The sequence below is a fragment of the Motacilla alba genome, chromosome 4 (assembly GCF_015832195.1).
Source record: "Motacilla alba alba isolate MOTALB_02 chromosome 4, Motacilla_alba_V1.0_pri, whole genome shotgun sequence".
Taxonomy (NCBI): domain Eukaryota; kingdom Metazoa; phylum Chordata; class Aves; order Passeriformes; family Motacillidae; genus Motacilla; species Motacilla alba.
This window is the reverse complement of record NC_052019.1, coordinates 45,983,055-46,009,644: the sequence shown is the minus strand read 5'-3', so window position 1 is coordinate 46,009,644 and position 26,590 is coordinate 45,983,055. Positions and strand designations below refer to the sequence as shown.

Here is a 26,590-nt window from a genome sequence, read left to right as displayed (position 1 = left end):
GCAAGGCGAGGCTGTGAAGCGCAGCAAAGTGAAAGTGTATCTGTTGAAAGGTAAAAGTCCGGTCTTGATGTGCTCAAAAGAAAAATCAGACCAAAATGAACTTGCTTACCAAGCACCGTGTTTGGTTTTCAGAATTAAAAAAAAAAATCATATCTAAATGCTAGATGCTTCACAGATGAACTGAATTGGAACCACATGAAAATTGTTTTAATTTTTGTAATGAAAACTCTGATTGATATTGTGTGAAATCCCTCAAAAACAGTAATATTTGGCTTCAGGGCCAAAGTTAAATGTAAAGAAGAACCAAAAATGTAAAGAGAACCAAGAGACTTTCAGAACAAACAGAGCATAAAGACACATATTCTACTGTTTGGGTGGGGTTTTTTTTGGTTTGTTTTTTTTTTGTTTGTTTGTTTTTGTTTTTTTTCTTTGTTTGTTTTTTGTTTTTGTCTTTTTAATTTTATTTGTAGCCTCAACATTTAACATTATGTGTACTTAACTAATGAAATTGGTGGGAAAAGTGCTTCACAGAAAAAAATAAGTCAAACAAAAGAGGGAGCTCTTTGTACATCTGTCCAGCGTTTTCCTATTTAGGATTTCTTTACCAAGACCCTGATTCAGCAAATCCTGTGTTGTGTAAACATATGCCATTTATTCAGCAGGATAATGAGTTTAGAGAAATAAAATGAAATAGATATTGAAAGAATTTGTCATTAGAATACAGTGAAAAATGTTCTAAAGCTATTGATCATTTTCATACAACTGGCTGGAGCTGTGTGAGTTTTGTGTTGAGAGTACCAATCCACAAATCAAATTCTACTGCTTCAAAAAGAATTTGTGCACACTTTTTGTGAACAGCTCTTGCTGAATGGAAAGGTATTATGTACAGCCTGATGTTTTCTTTATGACAGCAAGAAGCCTAACTTTGTATCTGCTACTTGGTTTTGTAGAATTAAATCTGTGTATAAGATATTGTTTTTTTCAAATATTATATTGCTATATAAAATGTATGTGTATAAGAATACAGATGCACATAGAGTGTAGAGTAAAACTCTACTTGGTGTTGAGCGTTTGTTGGATACCTGAAATATATATAGGTACACAGAGATCTTAAGATGTAAAGATGCTTTTGATTCAAGTTGAAGATTTCAAGTTTCAAAATTCCATTGTTGTTAGTGACCAGCTGCTGTTAAATTCATAAAACTTAAGAGCTACAAAAATTGCCCCAGGCTAGATGATCATATGATATATATTAACTAGATATTAATTGTCTGAGTTTGTAGCTGCAAAAACTACCAAGCAGATTTATTATTTGAGTAATTGTTGCATTACAACAAATCTCATGGTCATAGCCAATGTGTGATAGATGGGCTGAGGTCCACTTCTGCAATAAGCCTAAGGAATCAAGTGCCAAGCCGGGCTGCCTGCTGAGGGTTTCTGGTGACTTAGACCTCGAGATAATGTAAGTTCTTTAAAGCAGGCTGGCTGCTGTCCTTTCTGTGAAGTTCACATATTGCTGTGAAGTTCACTTGCCAGTGCAGTCATTTTCCAACTACTGCTTCCAGTATCATTATCCCTTTTAGCTAAATAAACAAAGCAACTGAAATGCAATGTGAAAAGTGGAAAAAAACCAATATTACAAGAAAAAAAATTTTAATATCTGCTTTTATTAGAGACCTTTGCAGTGGACTTGTGCCTGTAAAATTCTCTTCCCACAGGCTCTGCAAAAATGTGGTATTCAGAGAGTGTTAAGAATTTTCAAAATACATTCCTTGAAGATTTGTACTGATTGTTGCTGAGTTATATGACAGCTGATTGTGGAAAAAGACTATTTTTGCATAGGTGATATGAAGGAAGCATTTAATTTTCTGAGCTTCAGATATTATACCGTGAAATGAGACCCCTTGACACATGGTGGCTAATCCAGTCATAATAGCTGGCAACTTGTGTGTACACGCCAGGGTGACCAGCCTCCCCACAGTTCTCACCCCAGCTCACAATGCCCCACACGTAGGCCACGTCTTCTGCATCAAAGCAGACCAGGGGGCCTCCTGAATCACCTTTACAGCTGTCTGTGGAGCCATCATAAGTACCTGAAGAAGAAATAAAAAGCAAAAGTAAGTTAAGGTATAAGCTGGCACATGAGGCAGAGCTCAGGAGATTTTTCAGGTCTGTGTCGCTTCCTGACAGGTGTTTGCCTAATGGTCACCAGTAAAGAAGATTCTGAGCCTCTTCAAGTCTGCTACTTCTCATTTCAAGTGCAGGGCCTCTCTTTATACTTGTGGCTGGCCCAAATTCCCATTTGCTTTTTCATCAGTCTTGTTTTACGCAGTGCAATAGAGAAGAATTCAGCCACATTCCCTATAGTAAAAAGTAGCCCATAAAAATGGAATGAGATATGAAGATTTGTGCACTGATTCCCTGGGAAGTGAAGATACCATAATGTGTGTACGCCTCCGTGTCTGCCTTGGGTGCCCTCTCTACCCAGTAATCCATTGTCCAGTTTCATCTGTTCAAGAATTTCTTTACCAGCTTTATGAAAACAGGTGGGCAGGTACAAGAAGGAGAGCAGATGAATCCTGGGATGGGAGGGAGAGCTACTGTCTCTAAGTGCCCCCCCTGCAGGGTCAGTCTCAGTGAGGACCTTTAGCAACACCAGGCAGCAGCCCTGAGGCACAGGTGTGCAGGATCCAGTGCCCTTTATGCTTCAGTGTTCACAAACCTACTCATTTGCAGGTCAGCAAACACAGTGTTAGTGAAAAAAAAAATTAATCAAGATGGATGTGATAGAAACAGAAAAGCTGCTACTGAGCTAGAATATAATTTATGGATTTTTCCTATATACTCAGTAAAAGTTAATTAATTTCTAACACCCTTACTACACTTTCCTGCTTGGCTGACTGTCCTAGTATGAAGGAGCCCACACAAAGCACAAGTCCTCAGCTTTTTAAAATTCTTGAATCTGTACCTTACTGAGAAAGATTATGTAAAATTATGTGAAAATTATGTAAATTTTTCAGAGTTCGAATTACTAATCCTATGAAACAAGAACGTATTGCCTTTAATCAGTTTAATTAATACTTGCTTGTATTACTAACTCCTGTGAATACCAGCCCTTAAAGTTTTTATTTGCATCAGAGAGGGGATGTTATCCTCAGATATCCCCCTTCTGAATGTGTCTCATGTGGTACTGTCATTGTCCCCTCATGGTAAAGTATGATCACTTGAAATATATTGAAGAAAAGGGAGATAAGTTACAGAACTGGTGCACTAAATAAACCCAGTGTCTTATAGATGACATCCTGAATTTATCACAAATTATTTTGCTTTTATATCTGGTTTTAATTTTCTTGTTGAGTAGTTTGTTTAAAGACTGCCTTTACTTTTTGATTTAACAAACAGTTGAAACCATCTTCCCTGTGAGTTGAATACTCACTGCTCTTTTAGTCATGTATTTGGCAACGCTTTTTGTCACTTGAGAAGCAAAAAATGCTTGTTCAAATTCCTCATTTTAATACTAGGACTGACAACCAGTTTCCTGGACAGACTAATCTAAGTTTTAAAAGTTGATTGTATTTTCCTGGCATGCAGTGCGGTTGAGGCAAATGTCTAAGCAGATGAACAGTTATATTCTACTCAACAGGGCTGTGTGTTCTAGGACAGGCATTTGCTTAAATATGTTGCTGAATCAGAATCAAATACACTAAAGGTAGGAGGTTCAGTAGGCTGTAAAGTGCTTTTGTTTTTAGAAAACATAACTCAAATTACATGCAAAAATTTGCCCAAATAATCACAGAAACTCGTCATGCTGTCATCTGAACTCTGTTTACAAATAAGTGTATAATGGTGAATGCCACAGGCTCAGTGGCTGGCATGCAGCCAACAGTGATGTTGTGGTAGTTCATTTATTGTCTTTCTTAAGTCTAGAAGATTCCCAGCCAGTAGGTCTGGTCTAAACTGAGAGCTTGATGGTAGAGAAATTATAGTAAGAAAATTGATGCTTACCTGCACATGCCATTTTTTTAAAAAATCGTCCTGGATACAATTCAGAACAATTGTGAAATAAATTAACATTTCCCCACTTGAGGATAAATTGTTTTGTGTAATCTAGAAAAAAAAATCAAAATTTAAAATGACAAGTACACATTAGACACATTTAATATAATAATTTGAAAGCTAGTATTTACTTATTTAGAGAGTATTATCTTCAGTATTATAAACCAGAAACCTTAAACTGCCACTAATATTTACCCCATATGAATTACAGTGCATTGGCCATATATTTCATAAAAGCAGAGTGGTTTAATTGCAGTGTAAACTACAGTGCTTTCATTTTGTGACATTTTCACCCTTTCCATTTCCTTGTGTTCCTCAGGGCTTTTTTCCTGTGTTTTCCATATGAAGTTTTCCAGGAACTTGGAAATGGGTACATTGTTTTTTTGTGAACTGGAGATGTGGCTGAGATTCATCCTTATTACTTTTTTTCAAGTCTGCTCTGTCTTTATGGAGCAGTTACAGAAGATATGGGTGAGCTATGTACTCACAAGTCTTAAAGAGATGCTCTGTTTTGTTCTCTGTCTGTTTGCTAGCAATTCCCAACTTTGTATTTGCTGGGTGGACGCTACTGAGTATGGAGAGGAGAAACCTCCCACCCAGTATGTGGTAGCTCCAACGCCATGCTGTAACACTGTGGTACAAAACAAATGCTTCCCAAATCTTTGAAAGCATGATTATATTTGGCTTATTTGTCTCTGTGCAAGCTTCTCTGGGCTGAACCCAAGCATGGCAGAGACAGGATGTCCTGAGTTTCATCACTGCTGGCTGCAGCTCAGATCCTGTTGGGAAGGGGACAGAGGACAGGCCGTGACTATGGGCTCCTGTGAGCTACCAAACAACGTCTGTTACATGTCCTTAACAGGTCTCCAGAACTGACAGAATTATTAGATGGACAAAAGGAAAATTTCTTATTTTCAGGGTAGTTTTCATCCAGGTGTGTCCTCCATATCAATCTACAAAGTGGCTTGAAACCACAGAGGAAGCAGTACAGAAAAGAGAACCCAACAGAGATACCTGAGTGCCAAACCATGGCCTACATTTTCTGTACTCAGCCTTTTCTGAGTGCTTTGTGCACAACTGTTCTTCAGCCTTTTCAAAATGAAATCTCACTACAATAAGGAAACGAGTTATATAAATAATACTTTCCTGAAATAAGCACTAAAGCAAATACCTTTCTCTAGTCCCCATCCAGAAATCTTGCATCTGTCACCAGTCTTAAACATATACTCTGACCAGGGGACACAGGCAGGTATGGTGTTGTCATCCAGGGAGCATTCTCCTTGCGCAGAACCTTTCAGCTCCAGCAGAGCAATGTCATTTTCATAAGTTGATGAATTGTAATTTTCATGAATTATCACTTGGTTTAGCTTGAAAGTGTTTGTCTCTTTGTCGTACGCTATTGTGTTCAACATTCCAACCCAGACAAGGTAGAGATGGACTCGATTTGCCCTGGAAAAAAACAGCAAAATAAACACAAGCCTTACATTTCAACTGGTTTAAAGCTGTAAAGTGTTGCACTTTATCAAAGTTTCAGTAGAATAAAAGTCCATATTAGATGCATATATTTTCTTTCTGGACCTAATGCCCAGGTTTTTCTGAAGTGTAGCAAATTCAAGGCAGATGACACATGCTGAGTACTGCAACTAATACAGAAAATGATGTTAAAGCCAGGCTCTGTTTAGTGTTGTGACAAACAGAAAACAGGTGTCTATGCTGCTCTGACAGAAGAGTGAGCAGATGTGGATGGGACTGACAAATCTTACATGTGTGCTCTTGGCTTGTTCTGGGGAATATATACCCCCAGGGACATTCTCTGGGAACAGATCCTGGACTTCCACAAGGTAGAGATGGGGAAGAGATCCATTGTATTTAACTTCAAGCAGAGTGGTTACAATGAACCTTTCCTGCCTGCTGCTATCTGGCTGAAGTATTCCATATCTCTTCAAACTCATAGTTACTTTTTATCTTTCTATTCACTGCCAAAACACTCTGTTTTCTCTGAATCTTCCTCATCCTTAACTTGGGCGAGTCAATGTTTTCAACTGTTCTATTCAACAGGCAAATGGAAATTAACAAACACGTAGCTGAGAAGGGAAGTAGTATCCAAATAATTTTTTTCTGCCTTGCAGAAAGAAAATAATTTTAGAATTAGTTGTTTTTACCTGACACAGTGAGCAGCAGTCAGAATCCAACAGCCACCAATATAAACCCCTCCACAGTACACTGTTGAACCTTCATTGCTGGTGTCTTTAATTGCCACTTGCCAAGGAAATTCACCCTATTCAATCAACAAACACAAATAATGATAAGTCATTACAATTGTACAACTTTTAGTGCATAAAGGGAAAAACGTGATTTTAATAAAAGATGTGCTATCCAGAAGTTGTAAATTGGGCTCCATCAGATATAAAGCATATATATACAAAAATTCAGTAATTTTATTCAATCTTCTGACTTTGTGCAATGTGTCCTTCCCTCCAGCTTTCAGTCATGAAAACCCTTGTAGTCAGAAAAACAGATGGAGAATCTGACCTGGTTTGAATACATTTTTGTTATATTCTGTTTCAAAGCCGCAAAATTAAATTCCATTTTGCCAGAATTGTTATTTTTGGCTGTAGTATTCATCATTTCTCTGAGTAATTTTCAGTGTCTACTTGCACTCCAATGCTTAATTTTGTAAGTCCATATTTTACTTTATAAATTGTGCTTCTCTATACTTTCATTCAGTGCAATGCCACTACTGCTGCAAAACATGACATAAGCATTGTAGCTGATTTTGTTATTTCCATAACTTTAACAGAAGGAAAATAATGCCCATTTAAATCAATGCTGAATTATCTCATATCTGGTAAAGTTGTTTTTTTACCTTTCCAGCAATCTCTCCACCTACAATTCTTTTCCGTCGAGTTAGTGTGTGATTCCTAACACCACAGTGCACTTGGGGAAGAAGTGTCTTTATCATTTTTCTTTCTTTAACAAAAAGGAAAAATGTATTTCAGAATTCAGGTATACATTCTTGCTAAAATTTGAGTGCTGTGAATATGCCAGTAGCTGAAATAGCAGGAAAACAAAGACCAAAAATTTTGGCATCTGTTTTTGCTTTCAAAATTGCTCGTGTCCGAGCATCACATTACTTCTCTCCATTTTCCAATGCTCTTTGTATTCAGGCAAATAATTTTACGGATGTTCCCCTAGGTTTGCAGAGAGCTTAACCCAGCTGAGAGTTTACCAGTTGCCAAAACATGCAGATGTAGGTCCTCAGCTAGGATGAATTACTATGATTCTTGAAATCAGTGAAAAGTGAGACAAACAGTAAGTCCCAGAGTGTACATTAGTAAATCACAAAGTCAGAACATCTGAGTGTTCTAGCTCTGAGCAGCTGGCTGCTAGCTAGAAAGTCACTAATAAGAAGGTATGCTGTTGATTTTGGAGGGCTAATTACACTTACCTTTATCCATACTGTCATTTTCAGCACCTTCTTCTTTGCCTGTAGTATTAACAAAATATTTAAATTATTGGCAAACATTTATTGAATATATGTTTGTGTGCTGAGATCGAGGAACACATTTTAAATGCATAAGGGCATGCTGTTCACATGGAGAGCAATATTCTCCAGCCTGGTGCCTGCTCTTTCCTTTCCTGCCAGGCACTGTTTGGCTGCCTCAGCCTACAAATGACCAGCAGGCAGCAGATACTTGTTCATAACTGCACAACATTTACTCACTCTCCAAGCCTAGGGAGCCCTTCTGCCAGGAAACCCTGAGAAACTGCCCTTTTTTTGTTTGTGATCTCTTGGGAGATGTCCCATTCTGCTCCACCAAAAACAACCAAAATTTCTCCTCCTGCCCCGTTGACCTTTTGAAACTTTCTAAAACTCAAAGGAGCATTAAGTAACAGGTTTTCTTTTGGTCTTCCCCCCCCGCCCCCCCAGTTTAGATTATGCTGTTGGGTACTGTGTGCCTCCTTTAATAGGGCAAGGAAGGATATTCAGCATGAGAGGTAAATTAAATGCTTGCTGAATCTGGTTTGTCAGCTTTTATTCAAACAAAGTGCCCATTGAATTCAGTCCCTATATGGGGGCTGAGCATTGTGTCTGTTCTCATGTCACTGACAATAATGTTTACATTTAGAGTTCAGTTTACCTGTACTAATTACCATTTACCAATAGTTTTTACTTTTTTTGCCTTAGGCTTTGTCTCTCTTCAGAGCAAGAAAAACATTCTAATTTTCAAACAAAACATAATCTTTTCAACAGAGAGGGGAAAAGCACAGAAGAATTATTATATTGACAAACTTGTTGAATTCCTCATTTGTGAGGAAAGTATTCCTGCTTTCTTACACTTTCTTAGGGGATACCAGTTTGATAGCTGGCCACATAAACAAAAGACATAATCTGCCTTAAGCTTCCCAAAACATCATCTGTTTCTTCCTTCCTTTAGTTTTCTTGTCAGGCCTTTCCAGAAAGAAAGGAGAGAAAATTCTATGACCTTTTCTTCCTACTATGCGTAACATAATAGTGGGAAGACTGATTCTTGCATAATAGCTAAAATAGTAATATGCATTGTGCAGCCTCTAGTTAAAATTGAGCTGAATGAAAGAAACAAAAACATCTTTCAGAAGAAAACCTGCACAGATAGTTCCAGCTTCATCCTCTCCTGTGAGGCAGTCAATTTCTTTGTTGCAGACACTCTTCTTTGGAATACAGATGTTTGACCGGCAGTGGAAACTGTTTTCTCTGCACTCTGTAACACAGGAGAACTACAAATGTAAATCACAGCATGATTTAGTTCAGCAACCTCACACTGTCAGAGAGCTTTTTACAAGGTAAACCAAATGTATATCCATGTTACAGGGGACCTGCCTGTTCATAAAGAGATTACAAAAGCAGGCTCTGTGCATCTAAACAAAATGAATACTTGGCTTCCCTCTCTTTAAAATCTTGAAACTGTAAGATTTGAAAAATGTGGATCTCTGTTACCACTGCAGTACTGTACTGCTAGACTTGGTGTCACTCCATACCAGTTTCATCCATAACACGTCCACACTCAAGCTCAGCCAAAAGATCTCCAATTTTGCCAGTATCACTGATCACCTCAAATGAGGAACTGATGATGCTTGTGCCAAATCCTACCCCCCCAAATAAGAGACCAATCTGATTTTTGGTTGAATGAGCTAAATGCCAAAATGCAGGGTTAGGAATCAAGAGTCCTGACAGGAAAACACTGAGTGAAATAACTTACATCTTCTAAAATCCTTGGTAATATGAAAAGGTATTATGAACCTGAGAACCCCCTTCCTTTTAAATTTTGTGATCCCTTTGAATGTTATCAAAAGCAAAGCAGTGCTTGAATTCATGGCAGGGTCTTTTGGACTAATTTAAAATCTTATGTCAATTTCCCATTTAAGATATTTGTCTTTAATAGAAAATAAGGTAGTTCCCTAAAAGTATCCAGATATCCCAAGATGATCCAAAGACCACTGGACTCAGTTGAAATACTTATTTTGATTTCAGGGAGCATTGTTTTCAGCCCATTCAGCTGAAACAGCACTATTTTTGTCATGTGGAATGCAAATACCTGTCCACTAAATATATGAAATCACAGGTATTTATTATTTTTTTCTAAAATTACTGTGACCGTGTTTCTACAATTATCTCATAAAAATTACTTACAATTGTAACACTACAAAATTAAGGTTATGGAGGGATAATGATGGGATTTGTAACCCACATTAGCATTTTGCACCTGAAACCCAAATTTTGAAAGCATTCTCCTGAATTCAGTTCATGCTAGATCCATTCCTCATTTCTAATCAGAATTTTTACAGCTGGACCTGCAGGTGCTAAAGGAATGACTGCTCATGAACAAGCAGTGCGCCAGGAAATCATCACAGATGTTCCACAGATAATCCTTCATTAGTAATAAATTTAAGGGAGATCTTACTTTGGTTTAAAGATATTTCACTGGAAAACCAGTGTATTTGTTTCATTACTACTGTTTTTTTTTAAGTAAAAGTACATTTTCATTTTATCAGGACTAATTTTTTGTATCAATGTTTAACAGCCTCCTAAATGATCTCATTGTATTTTCTCATTCTCTGAAGAAATCCAGATTTTCCAGAGACGACTTGTCTCCTTCAAAATAGTATTTCATGCCTGCTTTTTTGCACTTGCCTATGTATAAATTATGGTCTGATTTGTTTAATGTGGTGACTTAATGGAAAAGAGAATTCAGCTGTTACATCACTGTAAACATTCTTCGTGGGTGGATTTCTGCTGAAATTATTTTCAAACACCTGATAAAGGAAATTTTTACCTCTACAGCACAGTTCGTCACTCAGGTCTCCACAGTCATTGATCCCATCACAGGTTTTATTCAGAGAAATGCACTTCTTGTTGACACAGGGAAACTCCCCATTTGAACAATCTGTGCAGCAAGATGAAAATGAAGTTAGTGTGGAATTGACTGTAGGTTCATAATTGCCCAGGGAAATACTCTGCCTGTATATTGGATTCTGTCAGCAGTTTGGCCTATCAGCAGTAGGTATGCTGGGGCCCAGTCAGGTAAACAGGAATAATTTTTTATTGCTTTGGTTGCTTGTCACCAGCGTGACCACTCATTTTCTTCCTCCAAATTTGCCAGTAGCCTGGCAAAAGGAAATTTAATTTCTTCTCATGAAAGGACTGGTGAGGACTAAACCAGAAAAGATCAATGCAAACCCACTATAAGTGATTCAAGGGATGAGGATGATGGAGGTTCCTCCTCTAGAAAGAACTCATCAAGAGTCTGTGAATAAGTGCTTTTGTAAGAAAAAACTGAGATGATTCATAGCACTTCCAGTCAGCAGCAGCTCAGGCTGATGCTCACCAGTGCCAAAGAAAGCTCCCTACAGAAAAGGAAAAGCTGTTAGAATTCTAAACAAGGCTTTGATTCCCCCTTTACAGTGAGAAACTGAGGAGTCCTGAAACCCCCTGAGAAGACACTAGCAGTTTCCCACCGTAGTCATGCTTGTCTGGCTGTGGTGCTAGTAGTTTGCTAATTGATGTCCCTCAAACAGTGAGCACCACATTGTCACCTGTCTCCTCACCAGTTAAGCCAGGAGAGGTAAGATTCATGGGATACAATATACCTTGGTACCCTTGGAAGGGATGGTGGAACAAACAGAACCATGGATGAAATAAATTTCCTTTGGGGAAATATCTGTAAAAATACCTTGGGAGCAGCAGTGATTTTTCAAACTTGAAAACACAAGACTATCTTGACTCTAGATTGCCTCAATTGTCTTAAAGTCTTGCAAAATGATGATTTAAAATGATCAAAAGGTTTCAGTGCAGGTTTTCTGTGGCTAAGAGTTCAGCAAACTGGGTCCTCATTATTTACAATACACTTAAAATGTAAAAACACCAAATAGATATGAAACTAAAAAGATCTACTAACCTCTGAGATTTTCTTGGCACTGCAGGCTAACCAGTCCCTCATTACTATCTCTTGATTTCATCTCTATGTGACATTCAGCAAGACTTGTCTCTAGGCCCCTGCAACTTATGTGCAGACATTTTAATGAATATAAGGTAGATTCTGTGATGCTGGAAGTAGCTTGGTAATATTCAGCACCTCTGTGAAGATAATAACAACAAATTATATAATTTCACAATGGATTGGCCACTGCTTCTATTATTTAGAATTTATATGATTTTCCTCAGTGTCAAAGAATTCTGGTCATGGCTAAGAAAAAGAGCAGACTAGCAACTGGAGTTGTCTAGGGGTAAACAGGAGATGTTTACTTTGGAAGAAGGGCTAATTTTTGCAGGCTGCTACATAGAACTGTCCTCAAATGCATATGGAGGTCTATGAAAGTCACTGCGTATCACAATGGATAGAAAAGTCTCATTATGTAGCAAAACTTGTAAGCTCAGGCCCCTGTGTGGACATGGGTGAGCCATTACTTGGGAACCATCCTGCATGGGGTCAGCTATCCTTGGTCCCATCCAAAACACTGAATGCTGAGCAAGCACTGCAAGGTTGGAATTGATAAATTTTATATTTCTTGGTTTTACGTGAGCAGTATTCTCCTAACAGTGTATGCATCCCCTACCTTAAAGAAATACGGATCAAGTAAATCAGTAACTAGAGAGACTTTCAATGAGACTCCACAGCTGAATGCTCTGTCCAGGGCAAACCCCTCTCTGCTATCTGAAGATACACTGATCAGGAGTAGCAAACACTTGCTTCTCACCTAGAGAAGCACTGCAATAGCAGCTTTAGTTTTCTGGGGACTTTTTTAAGGGTTTTTTTCTGGTAAGGTTGGGAAGGCAACGCTACCTAAGTTATGTTACATGTACAGGTGTAAAATTATTATGTATAGGATATAGAGGTAACTTTATGAGGAGCTGAATATGCAACTTGGGTTATCATTGTGGTCACAGGAAAAAGAACAAGCTGTGTATGACTTCAGCTATCCCTGGGGCCAGAGCAAGCAGTGGCAGCAGGGGTGAAGGAAAAAACCCATCTTCTGCTCCTTGTTAGTCTGCCTAATGCAAGTGGGAAAACAGAGCTGCACCCTGTTGTCAGCTGTCCTGAGAAACCTTTGTCTGCACACAGATCATTGCTCAGAGTTACTTGGGAGTGGTCCATCCATGCATTTTCCCTAACACAGGCCTGAGAGAACACCTCCACACTGGTCTTCATCTTTATTTTAAAGCAAAGCAGTTGTGGTTTGTATAGTTATAGCCTGTAACAGAGCACAGAAATCTGTGTTTTGGCTTTCACTCTCAGGTGTCAGTTTATGAAGTTTTATCAGAATATTGTAGCCAATACATAGTTCATGAGTTTTCTGTCTTAAGTGTTGGCTGTGACTGACACTTCTTCTGTAAGCATCACTACTTTATCATATCCCCTGCAGTTATCCAGAGATAAATTGCCCAGACTTACAATTCAAAGCCAAGGTGCCTGCAAGCCACGTTTGCTTCATTCATAGTCCATTCACTAGCACACACAAAACTGTCCTCCTTATGATTCACGGGTTTTACTCGAAGCAAACTTGAATCTCCATGACCCAGAGAGACTGAAAATGTTTCTTAAAAAATAAAAAAGAGAGAAATGAAAAAAAATCCCCAAACAAAATCATATTATATAGATGTATCTAGTGTAAAGACAGCACAAAACCAAATCAGGACTAGTTTTGCATTTAGAGCCAAAGTTCATATGGAAAGAACAGTAGATTGGGAATCAGAAGGTTCAGGTATCATTCCTGAATTAGTTCTGAGGGTTGAATTTGTGTCTTTGAGCCTGATAATTTTTCAGAATATGACAGTTTAAGGACAAATGAGGATAATGAGTCCATAGGAGTACTTGAAGATCCACCAAGAACAGGTTGCATTTTAGTATAATATCCTTCTTTAGGGGATTTTTGATAACCAGCCAGTCATACTTGAAGTGAGAGGGCCACATCCTACTTCTGTTACCTGTGTCACAAAATGCCTGCAGCAGTGTAGCAAAACCAGCAGCAGGGTGACCTGGGCCTGTCAATCAGTTTATTTTTTATGAAAATCAGCAGATACTGCCCATTTTCAGTGACTTTTCATTTTCTGTTTCATGTTGTTACTAGTGCAAGAAAATGAGCAGACTTTCTGTAGATAGAGTAAGCATTTCCTCAGACATCCCTGATGGACAGATTTTGGAAAAGGAGGTGTGAATACCTTCAGGCTTGCATGTTCCCCTGTGCAGAAACTTTGCTTGGGGTCGCTGACACTCGTAGCTCTTGAGCTGACAGTAAGTACGGAAGTTCTTCCCACTGGTAGAACAAACTGCAGAGCCATTCTTTGGGCACTGGTAGGGAAGCTTGCACAGGCATTTTCCCTCCACACATCGTTCCCATGGGTGACAAAAAACTTTCTTACAGGACTTGTGGGTGTATTGGTTGCCCAAGCATTCTTCTATGAGGTAGTTATCTTGCTCCGCTGGCTGGGCAGGCTTAACCTGTTCATAAGGTTGTTGATGGTTTCCTTCAGCATTAGAGGCTGCATTCTGCAAGGCACACAGAAAAATAATTAAAATAAAAGCAAGATTAGCAATTGCAGCAAGAGTTTTGCAGATCCCTTCACTGATCTCAACAAAGTGTCCATTTATAAGCTTTTTCTAATCAAAAGTTCCTAAATACCATTTATAGAGTTTATTCCCTTGTCTTTGGCCACCTCATCTTTCTCAGTTTTTCTGAACTCCATTTTTCTTTTTGGTTCATTTACCTGGTGTGATCTTCACTCTTACTGATCTCCCACAAACTTGATACACTTTACTTTTCAAACATCAGCTGAAGTGCACAGCAGATTATAAACATTTTTAAAGGCATTGGTTTATAACACATCCCAGCAATGGGACTGTAAGCAGATTAAAACATAAAGGAATTTAAGCACCAGAGAAAGAGAAAACCAGCAATTTTTTCCCCTAAGATTTGTTTTATTGGTTGACTTTGTATTTTAATATAATCTGTAAATATTTATGACACTTTCTAGCAAATGAGTATATAATTAATAATTTGTTTTGCAGAGTCCACATGACTACTCAAGTAACAAGAACCTCAAGCACCTTAACAAGTATCTGAAAGTAATTTGAAAGGCAAGTGCTCATCCTTATCAGCGTTTTTCCTGTGTCTTGCACAGCAGTGGGCTTGCAGGGTGGCTGTTGGCCATCACTGGACTGCAGGTACAGACTGTGACCCTCCCTCTGATGGCCTCTGGGTGAGTGGCACCTGTGTTTGTGCAGCTCTCTGCTGACTTCAGTGTTGGCTGAGTGCTTTTGCTTACTAAGATCTGTGGGCAGGATGAATCTTAGAACATGGAAAATATATATGGATGGCCTCTGTGTAAAAATGTGAGAAAAACATTAGTCCTCAGATGTGATTTATCAGCTTTGACTGTGTCAACTGGATCAATAGAGCTGAAGTTTAAAGTTCTCATGAAGAAATCCTGCTCACAGTAAAGTCAGGGAGGATGTAGCTGGGGCAGAATTCAATCCAATACCTCTCTTTTTCACGGCTGTGTAATCCTATTAAATTCTTCCTGCTGTTCTTGGGTCGGTAGAATCCAAACTGTGAGCCAGATCCGCCTTGGCACCACTCCCATGTTGTGCTAGGTGTTCCTCCTCGAGGGGAACAGCAGGTGCTGATTTTTATCTCAGAACTTCTCTCTGAAAGGCTTGGGTTGTGCTGAATGCACAGCCCAGATTGGCTTTCCTGGACACTTCTGCCCAGAGAAAATCCGCAGGAAACCTTCTGGCAGCAGGAGAATACCACGCTGCCATATTACAAGACTGCAATCCCATTTCTCAAAAAAAGGGAGGTGTGGAAAATTGCAGCACCTTTCTGTGGTCAGCCATGCTTGCAGATTTGGTTTAGCAAAGGATCATGATTAAAGTCCTTTCCAGAAACCTGTTAGCATAAGCTCCAGGTAGAATTAAAGTATTAAAGAGAAATAGCAAACTTCAAACATTCAGGCTGGGCTAAAAGAAATGTATGAAGCACAAGTACTATGAAAGGAACTTTTAAAAATACCAATTGGTTTTGCTTTTATGACAAACTGTTTATTAAACATTTTTTAAAATTACTCATAACACAATAAAACATATCTTACCTCTGATCCACAAAGACAAAAGAGACACAAGAAAACCAAGCAAATTGGGAGCATTCGCATGATGAAATTTTATCTCCCTTCCTAGACTAATTCCTCTGGCTGGGATTCTTTTAAATGTCAGCTGTTAGATTTGGGTTTAATTTTTAACCGTTAGAAAAATATTTTTCAAGCGTATTTAGAAATAAAGTACAGGAGCCTCAACTATTAACCGATAAATCTGATCTCTTCAAAAGGTCCTGCCCTAACTGGTTTTATCGGAAGTGGATGGCGAGATAACAAAAGCAAAGCCCTTGAAGTAAATGATTAAAAGGAAGCGCTTGTTGGGGTTGCACTTTTCTTTTCTTTGGGCAGAGGAGTCCCATCGATCCCTCGCACCGGCTCCCCTGATAGCGGGCGTTCACGAGTGCCGGGTCACGGTGCAAGATCAGCGTTGTTGCAGCCGCTGCGTGTCTCCGTGGCGCGCCCTCCCGCCGCGGTCGCGCCCATCCCTGGGGCGCGCGGCACGCTGCTCCCGGAGCGGCGAGCACCGGGAATGGAAACCCGTTTGCGACAGTGTCGGCCGGCGGCTGCCCGTTCATTTACGGCAGGCAGCCCCGTTGGCGGCAGCGCGGGTGTTTCCGGGCGGGCGCGGCGCGCACGTGCAGGTACGTCCCGCGCGGGAGGGACGGGGCCGCTGCTCTGTCCGTCCGTCCGTCCGTCTGTCCGTCTGTCCGTCATCCCGCAGGGAATGGCTCCGGGAGCTGGGGTCCCCCCGCCCTGGCTGCAGGCCGCGTCCCGAGGGCCCCGTGAGGCGCTGCGGGTGCGCGCCCATTGCGGCCGAGCCCGAGCGGTGCGGCCTCCTGAGGGAATCTCCCGAGGGAACCTCGCGAGGTTTAACGGGGCCGAGAGGAAGGGTCGGGACCACCCCTGGTACCAGCACAGGCCGGGGGGGATGGACAGAGGGAGAGCAGCCCTGCGGAGAAGGACTTGGGGCACTGGTGGGTGACAGGATGGACAGGACCCACCAATACGCAGTCCCAGCCCAGGGAACCAAACCTGTCCTGGGCTGCATCCAGAGCAGCGTGGGCAGCAGGGACAGGGAGGGGATTCTGCCCCTCTGCTCTGCTCTGCTCTGGTGAGACCCCACCTGCAGGGCTGCATCCAGCCCTGGGGTGCCCAGCACAGAAGAGGCGTGGAGTTTTTGGAGCAGACCCAGAGGAGGCCACGGAGGTGGTCACAGGGCTGGAGCACCTCTCTTCTGCAGCCAGGCTGAGAGTGGGGATTGTTCAGCCTGGAGAAGACAATGCTCTGGGAAGATTTTACTGCAGCCTTCCAGTGCCTGAAGGAGGCTACAGCAGAGCTCGAGAGAGACTTTTCACAAGGGCACAAAAGGGTGGTATAAGACAAGATGGTTTTAAACTGGAAGAGGGTGGTTTAAGATAAGATACTAGGAAGAAATTCTTTACTGTGTGAGGGGTAGGCACTGGAACAGGTTTCCCAGGGAAGCTGTGGGTGCCCCATCCCAGGGAGTGTTCAAGGCCAAGCTGGATGGGGCCCTGAGCAGCCTGTGGAAGGTGTCCCTGCACACAGGAGAGGTATTGGAAGAAGTTGACATTTAGGATCCCTTCCAACACAAACCATTCTATGCTGTTCTCACTTTGTGCCCCTTGTTTGGCTGAGGACTGCCATCAGATATGGCAGCTTTATACAGATGAGTGAAAGATGACTAGCTGATCACTGCTAGTCACTTTTTGCAGTTGGATGTTGCAGTGGATGACATCTTAGTGCAAACTTGATTTTTCATAGGCCAGCATGTTTTTAGTGAGTATTGAAAAGGACGGACCATTAAATTAACAAACCGGGCTGACAGGAGACTGCAATTTGTACAGCAAATCAAATGAGACACATATATTTTTTATATCTTAAATGATCGATTTTTTTGTTCACAATGCAGGAAACAGTAGAGAATGTCTTTCCGTGGAAGAGGAGGTGGAGGAGGAAGAGGAGGTGGCTTCAACCGTGGAGGAGGTGGCGGTGACAGAGGTGGCTTCAACCGTGGCGGGCGAGGTGGCTTTGGACGGGGAGGTGGAAGAGGAGGCTTCAACAGAGGAGGATATGACCAGGGCCCTCCAGAAAGGGTAGTTTGTAAGTTACATGGAGAAACTTCATTTATTTTATTTAGATTGTCTGCTCCAGCTCTTTAGCTTGTTTGTTCTTTATTTCAGTGTTGGGAGAGTTCATGCATCCCTGTGAAGATGACATAGTTTGTAAATGCAAAACAGAAGAAAACAAAGTGCCTTATTTCAATGCCCCAGTGTACCTGGATAATAAGGAGCAGATTGGCAAAGTGGATGAAATATTTGGACAGCTGAGAGACTTTGTATCCTTCAAAAAATGTGTGACTTACAGTATTTGTTTTAATTGATTGGATATGAAATGGGATTTCTCTAGGATTTTAAAATAGTTCAGGGTTTGGCTACCAATTACATGTGAGTCTTGCTGCAACTGTAGGTGCTTCATTCACATTACGTGCCTGGCATGTACTCTTTCTTTGATATGACAGAGTACTTGAAGTCAGTCAGAGATTTTCACTCTTTAGCAGTACTGATGATGTGTTTTGGATCCATGGTGGTTCAGCTTCAGCTTGTTGCTTTTTCTGGCTAACTGACCAAATTTTCTATGGGTTACTAAACCATAAGAGAGTTGGATCAATGGCCTTGGGGTTTTTTTGTGCATTAGAGGACCTTGCTCATGCTCCAGCACGTTATTTAATTACAAAGTGAGTTTATACTGACATGTCCTGTGGCTCATTGTCCAGTTTATTACTTTACCTGCCCATAAAAGTGGGACGTGCCAGGACATCTCTGGCAGAGCCAGCCTGACACAGAGACACTGGGTATATTTTGTTGTCACTGCCAGGTGGACAGAATCCATGGCAAAAGCAGGATAACTGGGGGAGTAACCCAGTTAAGACTCAGCCTGTGTTGGTTGGTTGAGCACCAGCCACCATAGCTACGTGCATTTTCCTCTCCCACATTAAATGTGAAGTAAAATGTGCAGGTTTAAATCACCTTTAATTGCAATTGTGACGAAATTTAGCTGAATTTATAAAATACTAACTTAGGAAATGTATGAACGTTCCTTCCATATACTGACCAAAATCACAGTTTTGCATGTTTTATTGCTGCAATGCTCCTTAAGGAAGCCAACAGTATTTTTCAGTAAAACTGTCGGAGAACATGAAAGCCTCTTCATTTAAAAAAATGCAAAAGGTAAGTAAATCTCAAAAACAGAATTTTACTGAATGTCATGAGTTAGCTCATTAAGCTAAAGTTATTAAGTCATTAGCTAAAGTTATTAAGTCATTAGCTAAAGTTATTAAAACTTTATTAAGTTTTAATAACTGTAAAAGCAGATTGTCCAAAGTAAACATAGGAATTAAGTTCCTCGTCCTTTCCAGTTTTATGTTTGCCACATTATTCCCTCTCCCTGCCCCATGAGAAAAGATGCAACAAAATCACACAAATATCACCATATTTGATACAACAAAATCACAAATATCAATATATTTTAGCAGCTTTTAAATTCTGGGATTTACTTCTTGTGTGCTTTCTCTGTTTGGCTTTTTGCAGAGGACAGTTTGACATAATGGAATAAGACCAAATTGTGGATATTTGTAAAGGGAGATATTAATGTGCTTTTTAGTCTTGGTATTTTGAAAGCCTAATAGAATTCTCTTCCTGCAGTTTTACATTGATCCAGCAAAGCTGCTGCCTCTTCAGAGATTTTTGCCAAGGCCCCCTGGAGAAAAAGGTGCTCCCAGAGGAGGTGGTAGAGGAGGACGTGGTGGTGGACGTGGGGGAGGAAGAGGTGGTGGTAGAGGTAAGGTCACAAGAATGACAGCTGCAGAATGTTGGAGTTATTTGAGATGCCTTGGGTTGCTTTGGTCATTTGTTCTGTGGAGTATTTGTGTTTTGTTTTCTAAAGCTGCTGGTGAGTACTTGAATATCAACAGCTGTATTGCAAATAAAAATGTTTCTGCTTGACTTTATAGAAAAGGCAGAGATACCTTTCAGGTGATGAGACTGGCTAAATAACAGCTCCAAAGCATAGGGAGGAGAGAATGCTGATTTATAATGAAGACAGAAAGCTTTTTGAACATCACCTGTGATGTACTCTTCAGTCAAAGCTGAAGTTTATTTTTTCTTACATCACAGTTTCTTGTCTCTTTTCCATCCCCTGCCCCTTTTCAGCAAGGCATGAGTGTTTCAAAGTGGTTTGGTTTGTTTGGTTTAATGTTGAGTTGTAATTAATAGATAATAATTACTAATAGTTGTAGTGAATTACTGGTTTATATATGTAATTCATTTTTTGCAGTCTCTTTTGTATTTTGGACATGGTATATCAGATATTAAGCAATACCTAAAATGCTCCAGATGGTCTCTAGAAGAAGCAGGCTAGTAGTAATTGACCTGGTAACTGTCCAGCAATTTACAGTTTCTGGTTTTTTGTTGTAAGTTTCATTTCATAAGCTGTCTATGAAATAAATTGTTGTGCATAACCAAGAATTTATATTCTCCTCAAAGGGTAATTTCTTTCTTTTGTTTAGGAGGATTTGGAGGAGGCAGAGGTGGAGGAAGAGGAGGAGGATTCAGAGGAGGTAGAGGTGGAGGAGGAGGAGGATTCAGAGGAGGAAGAGGTGGTGGAGGAGGCTTTCGGGGTGAGTGTGTGGTTTTTACCTTTCCATAATAAGAATAGCTCCTAAAAAAAGCTCGTAAATATTAAAATAATTTAAAGCTTGTAAATATTAACAGAATGTTGTGATTTTTAATGTCTTGCAGATGTTTATAGTTCTATGCAAGACATTTCTGTGCCTTCTGGTAGTTTAAACTGAAGCACAGTACTCTGCATTTGTTGATGCATGTGTAAAACCATGTTACTTATTTGCATTTTATTCTGTCAACTCATTCAATGTTATGTATAGAATTTGCTTTAAACACAACTAAGATAAGAATCATTTGATGTATTTTTCTTTTCTCTTAAAATAGGAAGAGGACATTAAAAATGGAGCCATGAGTATCTCCTCATTGTCTTATCATGTTACCTGCAGAAGCAAAGAACCATGGGAAATTTTTGTAAAGGACCCTGAAAGTCTTTTTATAAAGAACTTGAAGCTACAAATGACGATTATTTTTACACTTCATGACTGTTGGTGGGCGCCTGAGGAGAATGTAGCCCCAGGTGAAGAGCTGAAGACTGCTCAGAATATATATAAACTTTTCTAACTGAGCCACAGTTTGATGTTATTCTTAAACTGCTTGTTTCTGACAAGCAGTGCAGTCAGTGCTTAACTCCATGTTGGAGTTGGGAGTAAACAATCAGTTGAAATGGGTTTTCAAAAGACCCTACAGGTTAACTGCATGTACATACTTCAGTGTGAATGTGTGCATGACTGATCCCTGGTTCTCATCCTCCTTTTATATCAAATCTTCTGGGCTGCTCTGAAATGGACATGCCGTTTAAACAACCTTTGTGAACCTTTTTTTATAAATTAAATTTCAAACTTTTGTGTTGATAATTTTTAAATGCATAATAATGTATAAGATAAGACAGCAGAGTATATTTTGTGAATTTTTCTGTATAAATATTAATGAAAGCCAAAGGCATTAAGACGTAGTCCTCTTAGAAGGTGCTGTCTAATGAACAAGACAAGATTAATACTGCACTTCAGCCATCTAATGGTATCTACTTACACTGATATTAAAATGCTAATGGGTTTTTATTGGCCCTGCATCTCCCCCTTAGCCTCTTTGTCTTGAGGTTTTGATGTCCTGGTACTGCACCTCTGGTGCTCTGGGTTTGTGTAGAGCTGAGATTAAATAGCTCATCATAGGGCTCCTCTGCACACAGTGCTTTCAGTTATGTATTGCTTAGAAAGGCATGACAGAGTCTGCACGAGTCTCTCTTATGGTCATTCTTAAAATGGATGCATAATGAGGATTGTTGGAAAGATAGTGACTGTGTCTTCCTAAGGATGGAGGAGACCAGGGTGCCTCTCTGCTGTGGAACTTTGGAAATAGAATAGGTGAAAATAGAACTTCCCTGGATTTCATTCAACTGGAGCCAGGAGTCTGTTCACAGACTCTCCTTCCAAGCACTTTTGAAAACGGGTCTGTAGAATAACGTATGTGCAAATATTTTGAACATCTTGTTCAGTGTGAAGAAAGTTCCTTTCAGAACTGATTGCATGTGGGGTCTCACCCCCGGATTGGGGTGACCTCGAAAGATGGAAAAGTCTCTCCTCCAACCTGTGCCTTCGAAGAAAGACTCAGTAGTCCTCTGTTATCCGGTCTCAAGGTAGTTTATTGTTGGTTATCTAAAAGATTCTTCTCCCTGAACTGCTGTGGCCCGTTCAGCAGGTCAGACAAAGGCACACTGCCCTCCCAGGGGGCTGGTGCTATCTTTTATATCATACATTACGTGCTACATGTTTACACTTTTCCCCCAATGCCTACTATCTATATTGAATGGTGACTTTCTACTCTAAACCAATCTGTGAGTGCCAACATCACCAAAGACATGGAGGCTAGGAAGGAGAAAGGAGGACAGGGCACACCCAAATCCCTCCATCTTAGAACCCTTGACCCCCATGTACAAAACTTGGACCCCTGCGTACAAGGCTTAAACACCCCCTGTACAGCACTCAAAAATCCTTCCTTTCACTTCATGACTACTTCTACTACAGTACCTAAACTTTTGTGTGTGGCTTGTAATTCTTCCTACAGAGTTGGTAATTTGCTCCATGGGCTAAGATCAAAACCCCACGTGTGTCTTTGGCTGCATGCCAGGGTCTCAGAGCCCCCTGCCAGCGGCTCTGGCCATCCAGGGCACCCAGAGAGTTGTCCTGGGTTCCGACAATTGCACTGTTACGCTTTTTAATTGATGAATGCAGTAACGGGCAGTTTAATTATGTTAGCTTTCTGCTTAACAAAGGCAGCAGGTAATTTTTCAGTACCAGGATTGGACAGTTACTGCATATTTTAACAAATGCGACCATTACTTTTAGTAATGTCGAACAAAACTTGAAAGAGTGGAAAAACAAATAGTAAAGAATTCATTTAAATGCGAATAGATGCTGCCAAGGATAATAGATAAAAATGTTCATCAGCTTAAAAAAACAAAGCACAGAACATTGAATTTCTGCTAGGTCTGCTTTTTTGAGAAGAAGCTGGCTCTACTTTTAACCCCAGGAGATGAGGGATTCCAGGTTTTTTTCCTTGGTATTGCTACAAGCCTAGCTTTAGCCAGGTCAGTTAAATCCAGAGCTAAGAATCATTAGGCTTTTGTTGCTGTGCTTTGCCTAAGTGCTTCAGGGCTTTGACTTGAGGCTTTGTAAAATTGCCTTTTATCTAAATTCTTTGCAAGTAATTGCATTTTGGGCATGCCACATTGCAGCTGAACAACACAAACCATGTGCACCTGCAGTGTCAGTACTTCTGTCATGTTTGCAGCTGGATCCTCTGCTGTGCTGCATTTCTTCACTGATGCTTCAAGCATCAGTGGCAGCTGGCTCAGATACTCTTATTGTTCTGACTTAGAAAGACTAACATAACATAGTCCTCACTCTTACACCCAAATCCATGCTGCTCTTTGCTATTCTTTAGGAACACGGTTTTTCCCAGGGTGTCAGAAGGACCTGTGGAATGCAGGGTGTGTTTGGCTGCAGGCAGTGTGGCCTGGCAGCCCAGGAGCAGGGGAGTGTGCCGAGTCTCTCGGCAGATGGAGCAGTGAGTCAGCCTCAGGCACTGCAAGTGCAAAGCCTTAGCTTTGCCCTCTGTGTGCCAAGGGGCTAAACAGCAATATCCATTGCAGCTCTGGAGGAAAGATTGGCCTCTTGGATATAGGGAAGAGAGAATTATGGCATGGCCTATGCATAAAAACAATGCTGTTTGGATTTTATGGAAATATCCAGAGAAATCTTAGATCTCCATGGAGATTGTAGGATGTTCTTAGGATGGAAGAACATATGAGGAATCTGTCTGTATGTGTTTGCCATATGATGACGCCTTTTCTTCATTCTCCATTCTGGGGAAGGGGGGGCTATTTGCAAGGCACATTAGGTCCCTGTTCTGTGTTGTCATCTCTGTGCCATGGTGTGACCCTGCCCTCCTAATATAAGTAAGGTGCTAACAGTAACAGATTAAAATTCAGTCTCAAAAAAAATGAAGATGCCTTGTGTGCAGTGTAATGCTGCAATGAACTAAGAAGTTCTCTAATTTTGTATGACACCTTTCTCTCAGTCTTGAACTTCCAGTTCAAATTCTAGCTGTGAGTCTGGCACAGTGCTCCTGATCTTAGTGAGTGAAATGTTCTGGATTTATTTATGTGCATAGTTACAGATACTCTGTGCTGCTGCTGCAGAGAATAGGAGAGGGGCTCACAGATACTGTAACAGAAATAGGTGTGTTGGCAGAAATGGCAAATTTCAGGTAGTTGTAGTGTCTGGGGAAGAAAAGTCACGAGTGCAATTTGAAGTGAGGGGAGTGGGAGTAAGGTGTTACTGCAGGCTCTGGATGACAGTTTGGTGTTCCCTGTATTTATATTCCCCTTTCTGGTAGCCCTTGGAGCACATAGCCGGACTGTCTAAATAGTTTCTCATCTGCCACCTGCTCCAGCAGTACAAGGGGGGTTGCTGTCCTGGAAATTCCTTTGAAGCTCAGGTGGGCTTCAGAGCAGCTCAGTACACAACAGTAGTGGTGTCACCTACCTGTGTCCTCCTCCACTTCCATGGCAGTGTTTGACCCAGGTGTAGGCTCTGACTTTCTGAGCTGCTTTTGAAACTGACACCTGGTGCATTACCAGGATTGCTTACAAGTATTCAGAAGACCTGGAGCCTTTTGTCCATGCCACAGCAAAATGTTGGGGTTATTTTTTTTTTCTATTCGGGATCTAAATCCTCCTTAAACAGGGTAATACAGGGCAGTGTATTATAAGGCTTAAATTGTTACCTAATGAGGATGGCTCTGGTGGCCCTGCATTCCTTGTGGAGTTGTTTATTTTCCTTGTGTTTTCTGCAGATGCTGGGATAGGATGGCTCAATGCAGTTCATAGATTTGCTATGTTATTTATAGAAATTTGATGAAGTGCAGAAAATAATTGGGATATTTTAATGTAAGTCTGCAACAGTGGCAGTTGTAGAACAGGAAGGATTTTCTCTGGCACTGACTTGTACATGTCGATGTTTGCCTGAAGAAATGCTGGACTGTCACACATAGGCTGCTGCAAAGTAATTTGCAGTTGTGTAAAGCATTGTCTTGGCAAGGAAGGGCGTTGTTTATTAAAAAAAAAGCACAGCTATTGTGTGATGTATAGTAAGTAAAAATCTTAGTGGGTTCGTGCATCTTTCAGGGCTCTCAGCTGAAGATCTCTACTTTTCTAACCAACAGTTTAAATCTAGTAAAAGTCTATGCAAATTAGGAGAAAGAAGTAAGTTATTCATTTGTTTTCCTTGGGGTTTGAACCGTTGGCATCCCTTTGGGAAAAGATTTGGGACGTTTTGCCTTAGAGGGCCCTCCAGCGGTGGAAGGCATAGTAAACATGGGAGGAGTTGGGTTTGGGATGGATCTGTAGCAGGATTACTGGAAATAGGAAGACGTTTGGGGTTGGTTTTGGTTTATTTGTTTTTAATGCAAAAGGTACGTTTCTCTACTCACATCGTTCATGCATTGATACATATTTTACACGTAACTGGAAGCAGCTTGCTAAACCTCATATTGCATTGCCCCACATATATATAGAGATACCTGCAAATTGAAGAATGGAGTTTAATAGAAGGTACATTATGCTGCTGATCTGGGACAGGTGGGAAGGAAAAGCATCACTTTATAAGGTGCCCCTCTGACACGTGTAATGCTATGTTATTGAAGGATAAAAACAGCCTGAGGTTTTGGATTTTATCTTCTTATACCAGTATTAATAAGCAATGTGGTAAGACATATTTTATCTGGCTTAGAAGCTGTGGATTATTTTTATACTTCAATATTTAATTTCCTGTTTTATCTTTTTGACTTTATTTTATGAAACTACAGTGTTGCAGAAAAAGAGTAATTTTGATGATGTCTGCCTTTATTTTTGACTTTTCTCTGTCAATTCTAGTTGCTGTAAAATTAGTCAAGTTTGAGAAGAGGCAGAAGCAATTGGTACATAGGAGGGACTGCATGTATTAGAAAGTTGTATTTCAATCAACAAGTATAAAATTTCTTTTGTTAATTGCTACTGTACATCTGGAATCCTATCTGAGTAAAAATAGTAATGGTTTGCTTTTTTGAGACATTCAGCATTGCAAGCTCTGACTTCTGTGGAAGCTGTAAGATCTGAGGTGCTTTTGAAAATCTTGCCAAAATGTCAGGAGGAAAGCAAAGATACCAAATCATTGCCATGCCAAATCTTTCAGGGCAGGACAGTGTTGCACGAGGAAAGTGGCTTCATTGCCAAACGGATCATCTTTCCTTTCAGAGCCCTCCCACCCTGTTCCTGCCTAATCCTCTTCTGACAGGAAAAATACTGTAATAATACAAATACCCTGAGGGCTGTGAGTGTAGATGTGGGGCATTAAAGGAAACGTTTGCTCGCAGGATTGTGATGCAAGATCATGTGTAGTAATGATGACTAAATGCTGTGACTGCACAAGTTTATATTAAAATTTTCTTACCTTTATATTCAAAAGAAAGATGCAGGATGTTTGTTTTGGAGAACTGAGGAGTGGGAGGGAATGCTCTATGAGTATTTCACAGGTTAGAGAAGAGAGAGCTCTTCAGGTATACTTTCTGTGGGATGACTGTATATTCCTGTGTCGCTGCACCCTTATTGCTGCTCAGAAGTCACAGGCCTAGCCTGGGACCTGCTTGACCTACCTGTGAACCACATACA

The 26,590-nt window shown here is 40.5% G+C and overlaps 2 protein-coding genes across 2 annotated transcripts; one reads left to right on the top strand and one right to left on the bottom strand.

Moving 5' to 3' along the window:
• Window positions 1-1,647: 1,647 nt before the first annotated feature.
• Window positions 1,648-15,888, bottom strand: CFI (complement factor I). The gene is made up of 12 exons (XM_038136079.1): window positions 15,683-15,888; window positions 13,754-14,081; window positions 12,987-13,131; window positions 11,493-11,671; window positions 10,371-10,481; window positions 8,682-8,798; window positions 7,505-7,543; window positions 6,923-7,026; window positions 6,219-6,334; window positions 5,228-5,505; window positions 4,006-4,107; window positions 1,648-2,093 (listed from the first exon to the last, which is right to left on the bottom strand). Exons 1-12 carry the CDS (start codon window positions 15,740-15,742, stop codon window positions 1,876-1,878), a joined length of 1,797 nt encoding a protein of 598 aa, XP_037992007.1. The 5' UTR covers window positions 15,743-15,888; the 3' UTR covers window positions 1,648-1,875.
• A 302-nt stretch (window positions 15,889-16,190) lies between these two features.
• On the top strand, window positions 16,191-21,239 carry GAR1 (GAR1 ribonucleoprotein). The gene is made up of 7 exons (XM_038136081.1): window positions 16,191-16,326; window positions 17,616-17,806; window positions 17,887-18,041; window positions 18,874-18,933; window positions 19,408-19,543; window positions 20,271-20,381; window positions 20,710-21,239. The coding sequence occupies exons 2-7, from the start codon at window positions 17,629-17,631 to the stop codon at window positions 20,721-20,723; spliced, it is 654 nt and encodes a 217-aa protein (XP_037992009.1). The 5' UTR covers window positions 16,191-16,326; window positions 17,616-17,628; the 3' UTR covers window positions 20,724-21,239.
• Window positions 21,240-26,590: the final 5,351 nt, after the last annotated feature.